This window comes from Elephantulus edwardii, unplaced genomic scaffold (assembly GCF_000299155.1).
Source record: "Elephantulus edwardii isolate Elephantulus edwardi_28Jun2011 unplaced genomic scaffold, EleEdw1.0 scaffold00030, whole genome shotgun sequence".
Classification (NCBI taxonomy): Eukaryota; Metazoa; Chordata; class Mammalia; order Macroscelidea; family Macroscelididae; genus Elephantulus; species Elephantulus edwardii.
The window spans coordinates 21,403,115-21,418,094 of record NW_006399780.1 but is presented as its reverse complement, the minus strand read 5'-3'; the positions used below and the strand labels follow the sequence as shown (position 1 = coordinate 21,418,094).

At 36.5% G+C, this 14,980-nt stretch overlaps 1 protein-coding gene across 1 annotated transcript; it reads right to left on the bottom strand.

Annotated features, from left to right (window-relative positions):
- Window positions 1-9,849: 9,849 nt before the first annotated feature.
- On the bottom strand, window positions 9,850-10,782 carry LOC102859916 (olfactory receptor 6C74-like). Its single transcript, XM_006883999.1, has one exon. The coding sequence runs from the start codon at window positions 10,780-10,782 to the stop codon at window positions 9,850-9,852; it is 933 nt and encodes a 310-aa protein (XP_006884061.1).
- Between the last annotated feature and the right edge of the window lie 4,198 nt (window positions 10,783-14,980).

The window sequence follows — 14,980 nt, the reverse complement described above, 5'->3', positions numbered from 1 at the left end:
CAAGCAAGGTTGTGTCATCTGCCTAACAGAGTCTATTAACAAGTCTTCCTCTGATCTTGATGCCACATTCAAATATTTTAATTCCAGCTTCTCAATAATTTACTCAACATACAGATTGAATAGGTAGAGAGAGAGAGTACAACACTGGCATGCTCCTTTCTTAATTTTAATCCATGTAGTGTTCCCTTCTCAATAATTTACTCAGCATACAGATATTGAATAGGTATGGAGAGAGAATACAACACTGGCACACTCCTTTCTTAATTTTAATCCATGTAGTGTTCCCTTGCTTTGTTCACACAACAGCCTCTTGGTCTAGGTGTATATTCAAAATCCTTGCCTCCAAGGAGAAACTTTGTTTCATCCTCTCCAGGACAGGCCTGTTTGTTCTCTTGGCAATCCGTGGCATGTTCAATGTTCTTTACAGCACCATAATTCAAAGGCATTGATTCTTTTGTCATCCTTCGTCATTGTCCAACTCTCTTATGTATACCAAGTAATTATGAAAACTACGGATCCATGCACCGTAGTCTCTAGGTTGACATTATTGCTCTTCAGCACTCTGGAGGAGTCCTTGAGAGCAGATTTTCCCACTGGAATTTGTCTTTTGATTTCCTGACTGCTGGTGCCAAGAGTGTTGATTATGCATCCAAGAAGAATGAAATTGTGAACAATCTCAATCTCTTCTACATCTACCGTGGTGCTACCAATTGGCCCAGTGGTTAGAATCTTTGTCTTCTTAATGGTGAGCTTAAATCCATATTGAAGACTACAATACTTGACCTTCTGCAGCAAATGCCTCAGGTGCTCCTAAGTTTTTACAAGCAAAGTTGTGTCATCTGCAAAATGCAGGTTGTTGTTGTTAATGAGTCTTCCTCCAATTCTGATGCTACATTCCTCCTTCTACAGTCCAGCCTCCTGAATAATCTTTTCTAGATTTAGACTGAAAAGATATGGAGAGAAGATTCATTCCTGATGCACTCGTTTCCTGATTTTGAACTATGCAGTGTTTCCTTTCTCTGTTCTGATGATGGCTTCCTAGTACAAATTAAGGTTTCTCAAGGGTTGTGGGATTCTCATTCTTCTCAATGTTAGCCACAATTCGTTGTTATCCATGCAGTCAAATGTCTTTGCATAGTTTAGGCAATACATATACACCTTACTCTCATACTCTGCTTTCAGTCAAGATGTATTTGACATTGTCTATGCTGAGAGAAATGGAAGGTCAGAGATGAAAAGATGATCCTCAACATGATGAATTGATATGGTGACAGTTGCAACGGGCTCAAGCATGTCTCAGGTTGTGGGGATGGATAGATTAGGGCAAGAATTAAATCTGTTGTCCATAGAATTGCTGTGAGACATAGGGAGAGCTCGGCCTAGTGGATAGAAATTTATGCTACAATGCCAAGATGGATGATTTTAATTATGGTTCTGAGGTGTGGTTCTTAATTGTTTTTGGTCAAACATTCTTCTAAGTGGTATAGCACTGGTCTATCAATTTACTGTACAGAGGAAACTCGTGGTTGCTATGATGCTCAACACTGTGACACTGATAGGTCAAATGAGATAATGGTTAGCCATGGTGGACAGGGTTTGGTGGAGCTCCCAGATTAAAACAGGCTCTGAAGCAGAAAGTGAAATCCACTTACAAAATAGCATGCCTCCAGACACTCTACGAACTTAGAGAAACAATGAAAGTTCTACAAATGTTCAGGTCTTTCGTTCACAAGGTTGCTATGAGTTGTCTAAAACTTGACAGCACTTAACAACAACAACAACATGATGACTCTAGTGCCATGGCCTCTTCTAAACCCAGCTGCACTTCTGGCAATTCTCTGTTGATGTACTATTCCAGTGGTTGGTTTTTTGTGTTTTTGTTTTGTTTTTTAAATCTTCAACAGGATTTTGCTTCCATTTTATATTAGTGATATTGTTCAATAATTTCCACACTCTGTTGGATCACCTTTTTTTGGAATAGATATAGATATGGAGTTCTTCCAGTCATTTGGTCAGATTCCAGTCCTCCAGATTTTCTGGCACAATCTGGTGAACACATCCAGGGCAGCATCTGTTTGTTGAAGCATGTCATTTGATACTCTGTCAGATTCTGGGGCTTTGTTATTTTGCCGTAGATAGAATCCTAGTGTACGCATTTTCTACCTTTGAGCCACACATGCTCCCTTGTTCTTTTCTAACAGGTTCTTCTTGGTCTATGTTTAGGTTTGCATGAAAAACAAGTGCTGTGGGATTCCCATTGGGGTGTCAAAACCCTTGAAAATTGGAGAAAATGAAAATAATTTCACAGAAATTAAAATATGACCTTCAGTCTATTTAACCTGGATTTTAAAGTTGTATCAATAATTGATTTGCTTCATTGAAAACCAATGAAAGGAGATCAGATGAATTGTGAGTGACATCAAAGATATCATCTACGAAGAAGAAAGTATAAGGTCGGTATAAAGACATGGAAGGGGGAATACCAAAATGGACGTCAAAAGAGACTGAAAATTCTACTGGAATGTAGGGACACCAAAACAAAGGGGGAAATTCTGAAGTGAAAGAGAGAAATAGATTATTCCAAAGAGAAATATGAAAATTTGTAATTATATATGTTAGATTCCGTGTAATGTTGATTAAATTCTCCATACTCATGGAGTGACCAACTTAGCTTTGTTGATAAATGTAACGTTAACTAACTACTGAAGGAACTAGCAAGACTTGAGCAAAGCATGCATTCTTGTACATGAGGCCACACAACATGCAGTTCCCTACTTGGTTCAGTGTAGTTAAAATTTCTAGTTGGAACACATAGTCAATAGAACTAGAAATAGCAGATTATGAAAATATTTGAGAATTTAGAACATTATTTGCTGAGAAATAGCAATTCATAAGAACATTTAACAGAAAAGTTGCAAATCAGATATGTATTTTAGAAGATATTTAACAGCAAAAAAGAGAATCTGTTAGAGGTCAGAGGTTGGAAGACTAAGAGAACATTAATGTATTTTGAGTTTAGCTTTTCTTAACACTCACAAAATATGCACTAGTGGAACAACAACAGAAAATATTGGGATTTTTGTTGCTTTTCAGTTCCAGAGTGAAAGAAACATCCTATACAGAAGTAAGAGTAAAAAGCCACAAAGGTTTTATTTAAAAAGTAAAATTCATAGCATAAAACTCAAAGGTTAATACAAGGTATTTTTGTCTCTGGCATTCATATAAGTAAATATTTATTCACAAACTTATTTTCAAATTATTTAATCTTGCAAATTGAGTTGAAAATAATTCCCCCTAACCACTTCACGTGATTGTTTAACGTTTCTAAACCTTTGCATTTTTTTCTTATCCAATTTTGTAATGCCTACTATTATACACTTTTGAGTTAGACTGAGTCATAATTGATCCTTTAGAAGATTTTTAGAGGTAGTAAATCACATAAGAGGTGATCGACCATCTTTCTCTCAAAGAACAGCTTGTAGACTTGAACTATGTGCCTTCTTACCACTAGACTTCCAGAGATCTTTAAAGTAAAGCCTAAGAAGTGGGGGTTTAGAGGGATGATGGGTGGTAGGGGGAGGGGTTGCATAGATCTGCAGAAAGTGAAAAAGACTTTAAATACTTATTGAATAAAACCCAGACTATATTCTTCAATACGGATTATATTGCAACATCAAGAAAACCAAAATTCTCACAACTGAACCGAAAGCCAGTATCTTGATAGAAGGAGTTTTTGAAGTTGCCAAAAATTCATTTTACTTGGATTCACAGTCAACACTGATGGAAGGAGTAGTCAAAAAAATCAAATGGCATATTTCAATGGCCAAATATTCTATCAAGGATTTCTCCAAAGTTCTAAAGAGTCAGGATATCAGTTTAAAGACTAAAGTACATTAGATCCAAATAATTTCCAATTGCCCACTATGCACCTGAAAGTTGGACACTGAATACAGAAGACCAAAGATTAATCAATGTCTTTAAATTTTGGTGTTGGAAAAGAGCATTGAGCATGCCATGGCTTGGCGAAAGAACATTCAAATCTATTCTTGAGAAAGTACAACCAGGGTACTTCTTAAAGGCAATCATAGAGAAACTTCATATCATATATTTTAGGCATGTTGTCAGAAGGATCCTGTCTTGAAAAAAAGGCATCATACTAAGTAGACGTAGAAATGTTAGCCAAAGAGAGGCAGATCCTTAGTGAGATGGATTGATAGAATAACTGCAATAACGGGCTTGAGCATGGCAGAGATTATGAGAATGGGACAAGCTAGGGCAAAGTTTTGGTTTATTGTTCATAGAGTTGCTTTGGAAGGTTCTATGGCACTTAGCAAAAACAACATGCATTTCATATAATTAAAGGAGCATTGCCATGGGAAAGTCTGCTGTTAGAGACCTCTCCAAAGTACTGAAGAGCAATGGTGTCTCTCTGGAGACTAAGGTGCATTTGATACAGGCCATGGTCTTCGCAATCACTTGTTATGCATCAGAGAGTTGGACAATGACCAAAGAGGATATAAGGAGAATTGATGACTTTGAGCTGTGGTGCTGGAGAAGAGTACTGAGAATACCATAAACTGCTAGGAAAACAGATTCATCCTGGAAAGGGTTAAAACGGGTGGCTCCTTGGAGGCAAGGATTCTGAGGCTCCATCTAACATACTTTGGACATGTTGTGAGGAGAGACTGGTCCTTGGAGAAGGACATCATGCTTGGGAGGGTGGAGGGACAACGCAGGAGGGGAAAGCCCTCTATGAGGTGGATTGATTCAGTGACTGGGATAATCGGGATGGGAGTGTCAGAGACAGTGCAATTGGCACAGGACAGAGCAGAGTTTAGGGCTGTTGTACATAGGGTCGCTATGAGTCGCAAGTGACTTGACGGCACATAACAACAACAACAACAGTGGCCTAGTGTGTAAGAGTCGCAATGCTAACCCAGAAGTTGTGCTTTCTCTGATGTTTTGAATTCATCAGCTGTTTTGTTGGAGATGCATGGGTAGTCCCCTCTCATGTGATTTACACTCTCTGAAAACCCTTTGGAGGATAACTGAGTCACTTTAAACTCCCCAGCAATGAATAATGAGTCACTAAATATATTTTTGAGTTTCACATATCCATCACTACTTTGAGGGGAACACTTACAGTCTTTGACCTCTGTGAAACTATTCACAGCTATACCTACATATTGGATTTAATAAAAATGAAATAGTCTTTGTGTTCATATTTAAAAGAATAAATTCAGTGGAAAAGTAAAGGAAAATTTAGTGTAAAAATATTGTGAGCATGGGACGGTGGTATCTGACCTACACTTAACTTCACACAGGGAAAGAATCCACATAAAGAGCTTAAATAACAGAAAGACAAGTCTTTATGTTCCCATGCTCAAAACCTTTCTTCTAACATTTCTAACATCAACTGTCACTTCCATGAATTCACCACATCCCTTCTGTGCTTGATCATTCATTGCAATGGCCATACAAAACTTACAAATAATACTCACAAGTATGGGGAGCACATGTGTTTTAGTGGTCAGAAGACACGCTGCCAATTGAAAAGCATGAGATCTCTTTCTGTATGATGTGCTGCCTCTGAAAACCCACTGGAAGATCAGCTTGAGTAGATTCCAACTTGAAGTTACACAACAGAAGGGGTTTATTAAGGTGGTAACAGCTTACAATACAGGTGGTAATTGCTTACAAAACACTCTTGACATGCTTTAGTAATGACAGCTCCTTCTCAGCAATGCAGAAAGGGAGGATTTGACAGCTGCCCTCTTCAGGTAAGTGTTGCAAAACTCTTTCAATTCTACTAATTATGTCACTTGACCTGTGTTGATAGGTCACAAAGAGCTCATATTCACATAGTTCTATACAATGTGAAGAGTTGCAAAGACAATTGCTTATAAAAACCATATTTAGTATGTCACTGCATCACATTTAAGAAGCTAAAATAAATATTGACATTTTTCCATTTGACAATAATTTGATATTTAGGCAAGAATGCTCATAAGAAAATTAGAAGTAAATTGCAAAAAAATCTAGCATATGCTAGTTAATTTTTTTCCCTGTCATACCGTCAAGGCAAAAACAAACCATAGATGACTCTTTGGTGGGTTTTCACAGGCAGTTTATCACATGGGAGGAAATTGTCAGTCTTTCTCTCATAGACCAGCTGGTGGATTCAAACTGTACACCTTCAGGATTACAGTACAGCTTCTTGCTGTCAGAGCTCCCTTTTCTTGGTCTATTCCTATAAGATATAGTTGTTACATGTGAAGTAGAAAATACTGAGCTCAGAAATTTACCTTTCTGATAGCTGTCATAGTTTGCTTTCTCAAAGAAAGCTTAACTATTCTAAGCAATAAGAAAAAGAGTATTTCTTAAATAAAACATCCTATAAAGCATGACAAAAATCCTTGCCACTGGGTCAATAGGCAACATCTTAATAGATGGGAAAGAGATTGAACAATAAATGCATATTTTTAAAAAGTCAACTAGGGGAAGGGAAGGGAAACAGAGGAAATAAAATGTGCAACAATGAAAAAGTGCAAAATTAATTTTTCTGTAAACGTCATTAAAATCACAGTTAAAATAAAAAGTTTATTAAAAATAAAGAAAACATTGAGACTATCAATGACTTCATCTTACTTGGATCCACAATCACTACATTGGTACCAGCAGTCAGGAGATCAGGAGACACATTGCACTGGAAAAAGTCTGTAATCAGGGATAACTCCAAATTATTGAGGAGCAATGATGTCAGGGTGAGGACTAAGGTGCACCTTATTCAGGCCATGGTCTTTTCAGTCACTTGCTCTTCATCTGAGAGCTGGACAATGAATAAGGAGAATAGATGAATTGATGCCTTTGAACAATAGTGTTGGAGAAGAGTGCTGAAGATCTCATGGATTGCCAAAGGAATAAGCATACATCTTGGAGAAGGTGCAGAGTGCTCCTTGGAGTCAAAATTGATGATCATCTCCTATATTTTAGGCATGTTGCTAGGAGAGGATTTTTTTCTTAGAGGGGGACATTATGCTTGGACAGTGAAGGAGTGGTAGACCTTCTATCAGGTAGGTTGACAGAGTGATTGCAGCAATGGGCTTGAGTGTATCAGATTATGAAGATGGCACAAGATAAGACAAATTTCAGATATGTTTTTCATAGGGTCACTATGAGTCATACTCTACTTGACAGCTCCTAAGAAGAACAACAACAACATAATAAAGTATGGCAGTTTTGTAAAATCTATATACATACTCTTTAATATGTATCTTTGAAACTTTTTGCTTTGTTAATAGCTTAGTTTAACATTTATCTCAGTATATAAAGTTTCTTGCTAACATTCACAATATTTTTCTCAATTGTCTAGCAACCTGCAATTATAACAATTATGTTTTCCTTAAAATACATCAAGAAGAAAATAGTGTCAAAAAGTGATACATTATTAAAAAACTATAATCATACCAATCAGAAATTAGCCACAAAGTCATCAGTTACCTAGAATGAAAAAGTAAATGACAGTTAAATATTCATGAACAAAATTTATAATAGTTTTCCTTGAGTAAACTTGGTCACATTAATATATAATACAAGTTAAAGAATACGATGGAAACCACTCAGCTCTGGATAGATCAATCATTATACCTAAATTTTTATATCAAATCTGTTCATTTGAAGAATAAACATTCAATTCCATAACATTATTTTAACCATAATATTCCTTTAAGAATGTTCTTTTACTATGCTACTTTTATTTTCATACTAAGTGACACAGAATTATATGATGTAGGCAACGATATTCTTCTTATTTTGCTACTAAATAAGAGATTCATAAACTACTTTTTTTTTACCTTGGTATGATTTTAGTCATTAACAAGTTATCTAAGTCCATTTTCTCTTCCATATTTAGTTAATGACTGAGAATTTTATAATAGGACTCTAAGAAGAATGGGAAGCCCAGAATATTTAATCGTGCTAATGCGAAACCTATACTTGGACCAAGAGGCAGTCATTAGAACACCGCAAGGCAGCACCACATGGTTCAAAACTGGGAAGGGTGTACGCCAGGGATGTGTCCTTTCTCCATACCGTTGCAACCTGTATGCAGAGCAGATTATCTGAGAGGCCTGGCTCTATGAGGAGAAGTGTGGCATCAGGATTGGTGGAAGATCTATTAACAATCCGCATTATGCAGATGACACAACCCTGCTTGCCGAAACTGAGGAGGACCTCATGCACTTGCTGCAGAAGGTCAAGGACTGCAGCCTTCAGTATGGACTGAGGCTCAAGGTCAAGAAAACAAAGATTCTAACCACTGGACCAATTGGCAGCATCAGGATGGATGGCGAAGGGATTGAGATTGTTCACAGCTACAGTTTGCTTGGCTCCACGGTCAACACTCTTGGCACCAGCAGCCAGGAAATCAAAAAACGTATTGTGATGGGAAAGTCTGCAATTAGGGACCTCTCTAAAGTACTCAAGAGCAACTGCATCTCTGGAGACTATGGCACGCCTGATACAGCCCATGGTCTTTGCAATCACTTGTTATGCATCAGAGAGTTGGACAATGACTATAGAAGATCGAAGGAGAATTGATGCCTTTGAGCTGTGGTGCTGGAGAAAAGTATTGAATGTACCATGAACTGCCAAGAAAACAAACAGATTGATCCTGGAGAGGGTTAAACCAAGCTACTTCTTGGAGGCAAGGATTCAGGGTGTCCGTCTGACATACTTTGGACATGTTGCAAGGGGAGACAGGTCCTTGGAGAGGGACATCATGCTTGGTAAGGTGGAGGGACAGCACAGGAGGGGAAGACCCTCTATGAGGTGGATTGATTCAGTGACTGGGGTAATCGAGACGGGTGAGTCAGAGGCCATGCGATTGGCACAGGATAGAGCAGGGTTTAGGGCTATTGTACATAAGATCGTTATGAGTCGCAAACTACTCAACGGCACATAACAACAACAACTATATTTTACAGAGCTTGGCACATTGCAAGTATTCAATAAGTAGGAATGATAAGTTTGATTTGATGCTATCAGTAAAAGTAAATACTTCTTGACATTTTCTTTAATCAGTAAATTGATTTGTTATGATTTGCTATTAAACCTCAAATAAAATATCAAATTCCAAATTCTGGAACCACAGGTAATAAAATGAATATAACAAAAAACTAAACTCATTGACAATAAGTAGATTCCAATTCAAAAAGATCCAATATAACAAAAAAAAAGAAGAAGAAAAAAGAGATCCTATAAGACAGTAAAACTGCATACTGTTTCTGAAGTTATAAATATTTGTAGAAACCATTGGCTCATCTTCCTCCCAAAAAGTGGCTAATGGGTTCTAAGTGTTGTTGTCAGGTGTTGTCAAGTCAACTATGACTCATCACACCGTGAGAACAAGGGATCTGAACCTTTGCCCTAGCCTGTGTCCTGATATACTGAAGTATATTGCTGCCTTCACTGTGTCAATTCTTTAACCACTATGCCGTCAGGGCTCCTTAAGCAGTTTAAGAGTTAATTAAATCACAGTACTATACAAAACTTTTTCAAAATATCTTCAAATCGACTCTCTGAATTGCTTTGAAAATATTTTTGAGAGAAAAATAAATTAAAAGATAAGTGACTTTGTCTAGGAGTAAATATATATATATATATATTCCTCTTGGAATGAGAGGGAACTAGAGGTCAAATTAGGCTTTGTAGAATAGGTAGAAACAGTGAAAATTAAAAGGGTATAAAAATAATATTATTTTAAATACATACATTGACGTGTCTATGACACACAGGACCCTTCCAGTTGTTTTGCTTATTACTTGAATATTCTTATTAAAATTATTCACATCATCTAGAGAACGTCAATCTTTTGGCCATGTTTCTAAAAGCATCTTTTACCTGTTTGTTTCTCAGTGTATAAATAAAAGGATTTAACATAGGAGCAACAGAAGTACTGAGAAGTGCTATTCCTTTATTTAAAGAGACTCTTTCCTTTGCAGAGGGCTTTACATACATAAAGATACAGCTGCCATAAGAAATAGAGACAACCACCATGTGTGAAGAACAAGTGGAAAAGGCCTTTTTCCTCTGTTGAGCTGAAGGTATTTTCAAAATAGTCCGAATGATGTTTGTGTAGGAAAGAACCACTAATATCAGTGTAACCAAAAGCGTCAAAATAGCTGAAAGGAGAGTCATTAATTCTATTGTATATGTATCAGTGCAAGAGAGCTGTAGTATAGGAGAAACATCACAGAAGAAATGATCTACAGTATTGTCTGCACAAAAGTCCAGTTGGAGACCCATAAGAAGAGGTGGAAAAATTATTAGGAAACCAGACAGCCAGGAAGCAAAGATCAGTAAGTTGCAGACTCTGCTGTTCATGATGGTCATGTAATGCAGGGGTTTACAAATGGCCACATAGCAGTCATAGGACATAGCAGCCAGAAGGAAAAACTCTGTTGCTCCCAAAAGAATAGTGAAAAACAGTTGTGCTGCACAATCATTGTAAGAAATAGTCTTATCCCCTGTGGTCATGCTAATAAGAAATTTGGGGATGCAGACAGTTGTAAAGGATATTTCTAAAAATGAAAAGTTCCGGAGAAAGAAGTACATGGGCGTCTTGAGATGTGAATCCAGTAAGGTGACAGCGATGATGGTTAGGTTTCCAGTAACACTCAACATATAGGTGAAAAAAAGAAGAAGAAAAATGACCACCTGTAATTGCGGATCATCTGTTAGTCCAAGAAGAATAAAGGTTGTCACAGTGGTATGGTTTCTCATCACTGCAGCTATTTAAAAATAGGAATAAAAATAAATGAAGGGGGAAGAAATTAGAACTAAAACATAGAGCTGAATATTTTACCTATTAAGAAAAAAATACCTCATACACACACTGCTACCTCATAGACATGACCCCCCCAATATTCTGCTATTCAAAAGTTGTGTTGTTGTTTATGTTGTTGTGTATTATCGAGCCAAAAACATTTCTACACATAATTTTTACTCAAAATTTAAGTCACTAAATGTAACACTATGAATTCATTTTCATTTGTGTTTTTATAAACTCAGGCATTTCAAAGGCATGAAGTATTACATTGAATATACTTGTCATGCTGAGGAACACTGTTTTGAAAGTTAAAGAAAGTAACAACAACAAAAGCTCATATTAGTTTAACTTTAATCTTCTGTATTTTTAGTGATTCTTTCTGATCCATTTACTTGATATTAAGTTATTTCACATTGTTGATGACTTGATACATTTTGCTAAATAAATATATTTATGCATATTATCTTTTCTGTTTTTCTATAAATCAAATAAATGTCTTCTTAGAATTCTCTGCCTCTTGAAATTTAAATAAAGCTGATATAAGCATCTATTTGCTATAAACAATGGAAAATCTATACCCTCACCCAACTTCTGAAAATTCTTCATGAATAACATTAATATGCTCACATTTTCTTAACAAGATTATTTGTATCATTTAACGAAAATGTATGTCAGCTCATAGTAAAATTAAAATGTTTCTCATCAATGTGATGGTTCTAGAGGTATCTGGTGTCTGTGGTTGTTTTGACAATTAAGAAAAGATACAGCGGTTGGATTTGACAAAAAAAAATACATTGCAATGAATTAACTATAACTGCTATGTAAACATAAAGGAAATTTTCCCAACTTGTTCTTTTCCATATATCATAATCCAAAATTATCACAGTGACCATTTATACTAGAGATATCTATAAATGCAATTATGAGGAAAAATGACAAATTCATTACATAAAATGCATTCTGATTTTATATATTCACTGTGAAGGATATGTTTGTACCCAAAGCTTAATTTTCACTAAATGAAAGAATCAAAATTCCTTATTAGATCACACAATTGTTTCTTTCAGTATAACTTTAAAAAATTTATTTTAATGTTTGCTCTGTAGAAAAAATAAAGAAAAATGTTTAGTTCTGTGTTATACTGTTTGAATGGTTATAGAAATCAATTTACCCTTTAGTATAATGCAATCAAATTAACATTATTAAAATTGAAGTACAAAATTTCCAAACCTTAATGACATTTTAGCAATTCCATTCCTAACCATCCACTTTTGATGTGCATCACTGAAGAGAGACAATTTCTGAATATTCAATCAGATTCATTATGGAACTTTAAACCATACTTTATCTTGTAGTTTCATTCAAAATACATTAGCATCAGGAACACTCACTCAAGATATGTAAGCACATAAATAAATAAATGGCAACATCATATAAGAACCAAAGGCTTTCTCCAAATACTTAGTGCTTATTTCCTAGTTATATATAATTACATATCTATTTCTTTTAAAAATTTAGAAGTGAAGAAAAAATCCTCAGGCTCATTGTTTGAAATATTTCTGACCTATAAGAGTACAATCATTTGCTTTTTAATGTTTAAGACTACAGGTTCTCTAATCCTTTTGGTATACTGTACTCATTTTTCTCAAGGGAATTACAAAAGATGAAAATATTTCCTCAGAGGACTTTCTTACAAGTAGATAAAAGGCTTATTAAAAAAGTAATTAAGTTTAAAAAGTTGTATGCTACCCTCAAACTCAATATTTTTAAAGGACTAATGTGACTCTTGAAAGCAGTCATATTCTGTGACTTCATGAAATTTTTAAGAAAACATAAGTGAACTTATATTCCTATGTCAAGTATACATTGAGAGAACATGAAAAGCAAAACTCAATATTCTATAGTGTGGAACATTTAAGGGGAATATTAAATATTTGAACGCATGTTAATTAAGTAAACAACTAAAATGTCTTATGGGTAAAAAAGCTTTGCAGTTGCAAAAAAAGCCAAGAAATAAAGTTTAGACATCCCATACTGTGTAAAGAAAAATAGCAGACAAAGAAAGGGGAAACCAGACTATCAGCAGGACAGTTCCTTCTAAGACTCAAAATGGGAATCAAAGCTTTTGAGTTGTGGTGCTAGAGAAGACTATTGTAATATACCATAGGTGTCCAAAAGAACAAAAAATATGACCTGGAGAAAGTGCAAACCAGAGTACTCTCTAGAGGCAAGGATGAAGAAGATTCATGTTATATACTTTGGGCTTGTTGTTAAATGGGGCCAATATTTGGAAAAAGACATTATGCTTGTAAAGCTCAAGGGTTAATGAAAATCGGAAGATCCTCACTATAACAATGGGTATCAGAGATGAGGATGGCACAATAGAGCAAGTTTCAGATTAGTTCTTCATAGCACCTAGGAGACTGTATCTAGGAGACTGAACATCACCTACCAGCAAAATAATGAAAGTTCCAAACTCACTACGAAGTCCAGAAGCAACACCCACCACTAGCTGAGAGTATAGCAAATATGTTTTTAAATGGTGCTTCCATGAAATCCAGCTGAGGATCAAATGACATCAGCACAGAACAAAGATAAGACTATTTGTCCACTCTACATTGACCTATTGGGGGAAGTCACAGCAGTTTGAGGAGCATGGGGTCATTTTTCATTTTTTCAGCACTCCCTAATTTATCTCCTGAGGTGGATCATAAAACTTTATATAGAAACAAACATTAATAAGATTATTTATGGTGTTATCAGCAGCCACCACATCAGCAGCAGCCCCTGCATCATCAGTAGCAGTGGATGGCTATTAACTAGGGAAAAACTGAATTCACACCACCTTCAAAAAAGAGTGAACTGAGTTGAGTGGGATACTAGAGTGACACACCAGGAGCAGCAACCACCAGGACCCAGGGAGCCATGACCTGCCACAAGTCACTGCAACCCAGCAACCCCGCCAGGAGTAAGCAGGACAGCTGGAATTTGAGTGAGATACTCTGTGGGGAGCACAGCTGTTTGTTAGACCACATGAGACACATTAAGCTCAAGCAGGAAGGAGTGAGACAGCTGAAGCTCAAGTGAAGCAGCAGACCCAGTTCTCCAGGAGAAAACCAAGGCGTCTGAGTTTTTCTTTCATGCATATGTGTCCCTACCTGTCCACTGCACGCATGCCTGCCCTGCATGTGTGTCTGCCCTGCACACACCTAAGCTCTGTCTTGCATTTTCTCACATCCAGTCAATTAACTGGCTTTAGCCCTGGATACCATGAACTGACCTAACTGAAACAGTTTTCTGACAGAAGAGGCTGCCTTCACAGGCCTTTTCTCCCCTGAACTAAAAGCAAATCTGCTCTTGGCTCAGAAGTTCAGACAGAAACACAGGAAGGATAGCTGCCCCACCCACGTCTGGAGCAGTGACTTTAGATCAAGTGCTGGCTATTGCCTCAGGCATGAAAAACTCTACCTCAGCAATGTCATGTAAGAAGCAGGCTACCTCACACCCTACACAAGCCCAAAGACCCTAAACAAGTCCAAAGCAAGTTGTCACCCCTCAAAAATGACACAGTATCAATGGATTTCCTGAAGCCAGAAAGCCTGAAAGACTTTAAAAGAATTTAAAAGAACAATAATTAAATGTTTTCAATGGGTGAATGACAAATGAAGAATTACAGGACACTGCAAACAAAAATTTGGAGGAGCTTAAAAAAACAATGCAAAACAATGCAGCTAAAACTAATGAGGCTTTTGAGGCTCTGTAAAAACAAAAAACTGCAATCCAAAATATAGAGTCCAAATTTTCAGATGCTGTCAACATAACAGAGGGACACATGAACAGAGTTGAAGGGATGGAACACAGAATCAGTGAGATAAAAGATAGAATTGTCACCACTAACCTACTAGAACAAAAAGCAGAATAAAAAAAGAAAGAAAAAGAATAAAACCTAAGAATAATGTAGGATACCATCAAGAGAAATAACATGCCCATAATCAGAATACCAGAACAGGAAGAAGCAAGTAAAGGCACCAAAAAAGTAGTGGAAAAATTACTAGAAGAAAACTTCCAAGGCATAATGAAGAATGAGAGAATATATATTTGAGAGGCTGAGCAAACACCATACAGAATAGACCCCTTGCCTAAAAAAAAAAA